The 8,838-nt window shown below is 37.1% G+C and overlaps 2 protein-coding genes across 2 annotated transcripts; one reads left to right on the forward strand and one right to left on the reverse strand. All coding sequences in view use genetic code 11, as the record gives it.

Moving 5' to 3' along the window:
• Positions 1 to 4,777: 4,777 nt before the first annotated feature.
• On the forward strand, positions 4,778 to 6,434 carry EGR_04778 (calcium-binding protein; the record flags this gene model as incomplete). Its single annotated transcript, XM_024494027.1, has 3 exons — positions 4,778 to 4,918; positions 5,639 to 5,733; positions 6,233 to 6,434. 3 exons carry the CDS (start codon positions 4,778 to 4,780, stop codon positions 6,432 to 6,434), a joined length of 438 nt encoding a protein of 145 aa, XP_024351592.1.
• A 1,882-nt stretch (positions 6,435 to 8,316) lies between these two features.
• EGR_04779 (Bone morphogenetic protein 2) lies at positions 8,317 to 8,655 on the reverse strand (the record flags this gene model as incomplete). Its single annotated transcript, XM_024494028.1, has 1 exon — positions 8,317 to 8,655. One exon carries the CDS (start codon positions 8,653 to 8,655, stop codon positions 8,317 to 8,319), a length of 339 nt encoding a protein of 112 aa, XP_024351593.1.
• Positions 8,656 to 8,838: the final 183 nt, after the last annotated feature.

An 8,838-nucleotide genomic window follows, 5' to 3' on the forward strand; every position in this document is an offset into this window, starting at 1 on the left:
AAAATAACAAACACGAGTATCAGATGGCTTTTTACGCCAACGACACTTACGTATCGTTGTAATTTGCATTTTCTTATTAGCGCAACCATATTTCCCTCTTGAATAGACATCTAGAAGTTGGTTTACCTGCATCATAATCAAAATTTCGCACTATCGTTTAGTTGTACAACTTATGGTTTCGAGGAAGATCAGGGGTGCCTTGTGGCCTAATACATGCAATTTATTTAGTTGGAAAGAGATGCGGGATACTTTTGTAACGGCTTTATATTATTAGGTAAAGTGGATGATTTATTTGGAATATCAATGGCTTTTGAAAATTATGCCGAAATATTTATTTTGCAGTTTTCACGCGGCTTCTCCTTTGATGGATAATATACATTTGGGAATGCATTTCATGTTAAAATTTGCATGAGGCTGCTGTATTTTGTATTAGGTTTTATCATTTAGCACGGATAGCAAAAATCAGTGAGGAGTTTCACTATTTGTAATCGTTTAATTGTATTGTGAGTGGAATACGAGCGACGATTAATTTTGCCTCCGAAAACTTTTGTTGGTAATCGGAATAAAAATCAAGATAATTGGTCTATCAATAAAATACAGACAGGGAAACGAAAAACCTACTTTAAATCGCTTGAGCTTCACAACCTCGCATACGCAGAAAAACGCTTAAATTTCAGTCGAAATAGCTCAGATAAACAGGCATAGAAAGATAAGCAGAAACATAGCTTTGGCAAAGCAAGCATCCATTCAACCGACCCATAAGTCAGTACTTGTAAATGGAATGAAGTCATCAGTTTCGCAAGTCTTCAATTAGGTCCTTTGTGAAAAGCTTACAAATCTATCAGCAACGGGTAATGAAAGTAAACCCAACTTTTGAAAAATCTAGAGTGAAACCATCACTTTATCAAAAGTGAATGATTCCTCCCCTTATCATCTAATATAAAATCAAGATGCTGGAGCGGGAAGGTTTATGTTTCGTAGGGTTTTCTTTGGCATGCATGCTGCCTGTAAACGTTAAAAGGGTATTTAATGTTACCTGTAAATAACACATATTCAGAAAAATTTTCGACCAGCTAATTCAACTGATCATTGTGAATTGTTGATAGAGGTTGGAGAACCCCATCTTACTGAAAGCTATGATTTAAGAATTACTCTGAACAATGGATTGCCGCCTTATGTCTCACATGCTCCTTCCTGGAACAATACGCGCAAAATTAGTTTAACCAGACACACACTTTATAAGGGAGAATGGGAATTTCCGCTCTCAAACAGAGGCAACCACACAAACATCTGCATCACCCATAATGGTCGTAGGCAGCTTTTCTGAGAGCAAAAGTACTAGTTTCCATAACATCTTTCACCTGCCAATCCATGCCTACTGACTTTAATTAGTTGATAGTTACAATGAATAGTCGTATGATACAGAGCATTTAAGTATGAATTGGAAAAGTAAGTATTATTTTTGATTATAAAGCCCAATTTATAATTTGATGTTTATCTAGTTACGTCAAATGTTACTTGACTCAAGCGCGATTAAATGACATATAAACAGATAATTCTGTTCTACAAATGTTTCAGTCCTTGAGTGATCGGTATTTATACAACTATCAAATTGTAAAAAACATACGTTTCAGCTAGTTATTTAGCTATCATGACCAGTGACAGTGATGCTCTTCAAAAAACGTCGCTTTGGAGAGTGAAAAAAATGTTAGCTTAAACGTAATTTTAGGCAACAGAGATGAAAATACTTCACTTAAGTATGAGTAGCTGTTTCATGTTAGAATACTTTTAAGCAAAGTGTAAATTATCCATTTAATAAAGGATAACCGCCTTCCTGATAGATGCTTATAAAGGATCTAGTAGATTTCCCAAAAGTTAAATGTTACGATTTGGGAGATGCTGAACTTTAAAATTTATAAAATCCTGTTATTATTTGAGAAGAAACTGTAAGGTGGCAAATTCTGACCAGATTTGGTTTTTAACAGTTTTCTTGATATTTGAAATAATAGTTTATTTTATTCAAAAGACCTTGGCTTTTCGTTATAATAACAGAAGTAGTTATCCTTAAAAGACCTCCGTCTCCAAGTTGATTGACAAATCATAGGTAAACGGATTGATAAGTAAACACCAAACCATAATCGTCCTCACTTAATGTGCTCTCACCACGGTCCATAGTTGCTTTCTACCAACCACTCTGTAAAACCAAAATCTTCGCCACTTTCCATAAAGGTAGTGTTTTCTAACAATATTTAAGTAGGACAGAATTTTACAGGAAGGTAATGTTATTCGACAGATTTGGAAGAGTTAGCCTATGTCTTAAGTAAACTAGTTTGTGATTAATTCGTGAACTGTGATAGCCACAAAGAATCGTTTATTGTATAAAAAATATTGCGCTGTGGTGGCAAGCGGGTCTTGGAACATTACTTAGGCTGTTTAGATAAAGAAAATCCTGTTTCCTGTTTCCATTTCTTCTATGAAATACTCTATAGGGATCCGATCCTTGCATCTACGTTACATTGATAAACGCAAGCACAAAATTGCAAAAACTTCTTCAGAGTTATTTTCTAGGTCAACTAACGATGAAATACATGCATTTCAAAATTGCTTGATGTTGGCTTAATTCTCTGCTTCGTGATGTATTCACCTTCTTGAAGTTGTTAATTCATAGTTATATCTTATCCCGATACGATATTCCCTTTATGGAAGTTGCTGTAGCTTTCATTGATGCTTTTCATTTTTTCTAATGCGTTTTTGCTCTTCTGTAACAGTAAATTTGTACGGTATAAAAATTTCCACTTCTTTACTCTTGTTCTCCTGTACCGATATTGAACGCGTTAAAGTTCTTCTTTAAATTGAATTTTCCAGTGATATGTTATGCAGTATGCAAGGAGACAACTTACCTTGAATACAGTCAGATATATAAATAGACTTTTGCGATAATTCCTAGTTCAAGTATTTGCAGTTTATGCCTCTATATCTGCGCATCGTTTGTTCGCCTTCGATTCTTCCAATTTCGTTTCCCTAGATCTAGTTGATGCCACCCAGGAGGATAATCAGTACTCATTAAAAATGATCCAACAAGGAGATCGCAATGTTATTCCTTATTTTCAACTTTTAGTCTTAATAAAAAATGCTTGTCCGCGCTGCGCCTGTAGGAGCCTAATCACTTTTACGTAAAGTCAGATCTGCAAAATACGGATTTTATAAATACTAGAAGGAAGTTCCGATTGCAAATTTTCCTGGTAAATCTGACGAATCAACAGGACCTAGTTCCGAAACTAATTAACTGAGAAACTCATATTTGATTCGGACATCTACGCAAGGAAATGCAGGGTTCTATTGTAAAAATCACTTACGTGTAAGTCAGATTACACGTTGGAGTGGTAATTTGGAATCTAAGTGAGCCTCTATATTCATTTTACGATTTTATTAAAATCTCTTGATAACTTCTGCAGATATAACGGTAAATTTTTCACAAGAGCGAATCGAAATTTCACCTCAATTTAATCAGAATTTAATTCCATTTATTTCCAGACCGCATCTTAGTGTCCGCGTCCACTCTGTTTTATGTCTTCACCTTACCTGTTCACCATGCCCTTGTTGAGGTGGTCTCGGTCAAAGATGGTATCAATCCTTTCGGTATTGCTGCTTGGCTAAGCCTAAATTGGATGCAGCCCTAAATATTCCAGGAAATTTAATCATGTACAAAGTTATTTGACTTTATGCGGCATTCAAAATTGCAAGCATGTAATTCTTTGCGACTGGATTTCAACGTCATAAATAAAGTTTTAATTGACCAAGGCCTAAACTGAGCATAAATTTAAAGGCACCAAAAATTCCTTGTTCTGGAACAAGACATTCTCTATTCACCTTATGATTTGAGTAAATAAATCGCTTTTAAGTGCAGAACACTGGATACGCGAACCATCAACACGTATTTATTCACCCATCTCACATTTCTATGCTTATTAAGGTTGATGCGACCTTGACTTCGTAAATATTGGGCAAACCTTTGGTACTTGGCCCGTCCCATGTCTGCATTTTCGAAGTATTATATATTTAGCTATCTTCGCTATTGAAAAAAAGGATGAAAATGAAGTTCCAGTTCGGTGGCATGAAATTTTTGTGTATTTTTAATCGATCTTTGTGATTAATGTGGAAATTCGTGATTTCATAACAAACTGATAGTAGAGGTGGAAGCTTTGCTTAAACTTTGCCTGGCCATTATTGCCCACTTACAGGCTTTTAGACTATATTCTAACGTCTAATCTCATCCTGCTGGCGGAAAATTGGAACATTCTTTTCTACTTCTTATTTGTTCGAGCTAATGTGCATATTTCTGAATATGACAATTTTCATTTAAAGCAAAGTAGTGTGCTAGTAATCCTGCGTTGACACACACACCAGATAATATGCTTTTATGCACGCATAACTACTTAAATCTCACAGAGTGAAATGAAATATTCCATGGATGCTCGGAGAGCATTGGGTGCACTTTAGTGGAATGCTGTAAATATTCATGCCCTCTCCGAAAGGCAGTGAAAATAACGACAGCCGCAAAATTGCATAATCATGCAAAATGATTCGCTATTTAGAGGTTTCAAAGTTGCCACTACCTCTGGTAAAACCACCGTGATATGTCAATAACCAATCAAAGAGACTGCATAATCGTCATGCCAAGGTCAGTCTATCCAAAGCCACATTGGTTAGCACATAAGAGAGCAGAGCGAGGCTTTGAAATCAACAATTTACCATCTGTGAACACCCAGATCCTACAATGGCAAAATACACCAATGAAGAACGCTATCGTCTTTTACAAAAATTTAACGATATGGACATCAACTGTGATGGTTCTCTTTCAAAGGAAGAAATCAGGCAATGCTGTGAGGAATCTAATCTTCCTCCATCCAAAGTTGAGGTAAAAATCCATATTTTTTTAATTTTAATTTCCTTTTTTTTCAATATGGTCACAGCCAGGAAAACTTAAAAGTAGTTTTCTGCTCAAGGCGGGTGCTGCTTGATTGTGGTGGAATACCCAGGCACTTTAAAAATGTGTGAAATAATTTTACGTCAAATTGAAAATTTTCATTTGTATGGGGAAATTTCACCTCCTAAAAGAGACTTAAGTCCATAAACTTGCACTGTTCTTCTTCTTCTTCAGAACTCTTGTATTTTAGCCATTTTTAACCACCCGTTACGGTCGTTCCTGCACCGTGACAAGTCAGGCAGAGATGCATGCTGGTGCAGTGGGGTCATGGCTAGTGCACGGCAATTATTGGAACTACGGTGATAGCGCTCCTAAATGGGTCAAGATGCCACTGTTAGACTTGAAGCTAGGGCAAGTGATTGAGAGGGCAACTTTCATCGTGAAAAGCCTACTTTCAAATTACTTTAGTCCCTTCTTCACTTGTGTTGTTACAGCTCTTTCTAAGTAAATGAAAATGGATTCCTGAATAGATGAATCTACAGATGTAAAACAATCAAGTTGTCATTTGGAGAGAATAATTACACTTTATAGAAATTTGATAAAATAGATTTGTATTTCATAATTCCATCTTGGTTTTTCTAATATTCACAATGTTGCACTCTAAAATCCTAATTGGAGCCGAACGTTCTGACCAACTGTTTCCAATACTAGGAATTTATCAATCTTTTCGACAATAACGGGGATAGTCGCGTTACGCTTGACGAATACGAGCGTGCCTTAGGTTTGAAGGAGGTACCACCGACCACGTAAGTATGTATATCGTTAATACGATATTTATGCATGAGAATAATTTTGAATAACAATGGCAGCATACTCCTGGAAGATGACGTACTTTTAGCGTTCATAAGGTGATCTGTGAATTATCGTGGCACAAATGTGATGGCCCATTAGGCAGGTTATTCGGCAACAACACTGCATGGCGCTTAACTATTACACGTCACAACTTTTCCAAGTAATCCTGTTGTACTCCTGATAGGTTCTCGAAATGCTTTGATATTGTAACCGTGAGACTAAAAGTGGTATGCTGTTGCCAGCTAACAAACGTGATTTAGAACAGTTGACTGATATAGATTATTTGCTTATTGTCCGATAACAAAGTGCTGAACACGAGGGGAACTCATATTGCTGTCCATTGCATTAAGTTGACTTCAGCAAAAATTTCAGAATCTAATTCAGTAAAGAGTGTGGATTTTGTACTTGAATTGTAGACTCTGCTTATTCACACATCGATTATACATAATTTAGGATTGAAGAGTGGAAAGCTGCCTTTGAAGAGATGGACGTAGACAAATCCGGAAAATTGACAGTTGATGAGTTGTATGAAGGCTTGCGCAGGATAGGATGCAAAATGCCAAAACAGGAAGTTGTACAAATCGTCCACTCCGCTGATAAAGACGGTGATCAAAGTCTAACCTACAAAGAATTTATTAGCCTGATGAGACTATGAAACGTGTATGATTTTCTGCTATGAGTCTACTTTGTTAATAAATTTTTGCCATTTTTCCCTCTAAAAATCTGTTTCTTTAATTGTCGAAATAGCTTGGCATATTTTGGCCTTTACCAATCCTGCAGCATTACCACCTGTATGACCCTGAAAAGGACGTTAGAAACTGATGTGTAATAAAATGGATAGAATCAGTCGTATAAAAGGCCTATCTTAGTGTTAATTCCATTGTCGGTAGACTGGACGATATCTGAAGCTTGAAAAGCCATAAACTCAGCCCACAAGTAATGTTTTGCTTCGGTAATTACGTGGTAGATTAAATAGTGTCCAATAATCTACAGAAAGGCTCAATCACTTAAGTATACGAATTGTTACTAGCTTTCCATAAACTCTACGACGTAATACCATACCTGAATCGGTAGATGACTGAATTGTCAGCTATCAGATATTGGCTGCTTACAAATACTCTAAGTGCTTTGAAATTCTTATTTCCATTTTAAATTGCTTTAGTTAAGCTTTCCATTTCATTCAAACAGTTTAGAGTCAAAGGAGTCGAAAAAAGTGCACATTATGTTCTGTCGTTTTGACTTTCACGTGCACCACACCAAGTCGCAATCGGCACTCGGCTAGGCGTAACTTGCGTGCGTGGGGCACGGAGTCGTCGACGCTGATCCATAAGGCATGTGAAACATTAAATTGTGGGAAAATTAAATCAGACATAGTTGCCAGTGTGCTCTGGGTTGCGCAATTCACCGAGGACCACTACTTTTTTCATCTAGTAATGTGAAAACATCAAAGGGTGTTCTGCACAGTAGTTGGTTTTATTTGTAAGTGGGCAAAATATCTATTCCGCCTAGGCCGCATAACTTTCTCTCCCAAAGTACAAGATTTTACTACTAATTAATGTTGGAATATATTTTTTTCTGTTTAATTTTATGTTGGATGAAGATGTCAGCTGCAGACTAAGCCCTGTCACTGTTGTAGCTTAATCCTTTGAGGCTATCAAATAACATGTATTTAACCGCTTTTGCCCACTTTAAAGAAATTCAGGGAGATTTTTGGATCATCTACCAAGAGTGATACGTAACAAATTCATTTACCAAAGTCCACTTACAATATTATTATTACTAATTGGTGAAATGTAGAAATTTAAACAAATAAAGAGTCAGTTTTCTTGAATAAGTAAAAGGCACGGGTTATGGCTGTTCTTTCTTTTACAAATCACTGTGTCATTGTTTAATTGAAAGAGCCTATTAACTCGCAGCAGTATTCCGAGGCGAGCAAAAGTAATCCTATTGTGTCTTATAAGCAATTTAAAAATTATGCGAAAACCATCGTAATGTAGTGATTTGAGGGAAACTCTACCAAAAGCAGGGACTTTATTGGTGCCTGGCACAGTGTATGGAACCAATGACAGGAATCTACAGGGAGTAGAAGTCGAAATTGGCATAGAGCAGAGATACTAAGCACAATGGTGCTTTAAGAACGGTATTTGACTAAACTTAATTGGTTTTGATCGACTGACTAAAAATGACTCTAGAATTTGTCTCAAGTATCAAAATCAAACATTCGCCTGCGCATTTCAATGCTAAAAGATTAAACTAAAGTGAACGAAATAAATTGAGAAATGTAGTACAAAAATTGGGAATTCATTCTAACTACTGCGCGATGTCCTATTTACATGCGATTGTGTTCCTACGATATTACGATTAATCCACACCTCGATAACACAAATCCTATAACATCCATTTCCTATAACCTTCTTTTTGGGACAAAAGGACCTCTGCGAATGTGCTGAGTGTCCAATAGAAATAAGCGCAAATAGGTAAGGCAAGTTGGTTAAAAATTCACTGAGATAAATAAAATCTTGATTTTAGGGTCAATATCACCGACAGCCACAAGTCTCGACAATCATGTCCTCGTAGACTTGCAGAACGACCTCGTCGCTGTCGAAGAAGAGAATAGACTGGGGACTGAAGGTGACAGGGGTGCAACAGGGCGGTTTGACTTGGGGTGGGGCCACGCCCAAGTTGTACATGAGGTGGATGATGATCGCGTGGTTGGTAGTGTTGAAATGGGCTGAAAGGGGGAAGGGACAGTAGCCGTAGCAGTAGCCAGCGTTGTAGGCAGGCGGAGCAATCACCCAACGCGACCAACCAACTGCATTAAAGTTAACCACGAGGTCACGCCGTTGGCATGTTGAGGCGACGTATCGCTGGTTCATGAGATATCCCGAATTGCGCTTTTCCCGATTATTTGTCCAACTTTTGCTTTTAAGACGTGTTCGTCGACGCTTTTTGCGATTTTCACCAATTGGTTTAACCTGCAAAGAATACTACTAATGTTCCATAAGTAAATCACAAAAAGGAAAATGCATCAAGCTTACAAAACTGAAGAGCAATTCCAC

The sequence above is a fragment of the Echinococcus granulosus genome (assembly GCF_000524195.1).
Source record: "Echinococcus granulosus chromosome Unknown EG_S00031, whole genome shotgun sequence".
Lineage (NCBI taxonomy): Eukaryota > Metazoa > Platyhelminthes > Cestoda > Cyclophyllidea > Taeniidae > Echinococcus > Echinococcus granulosus.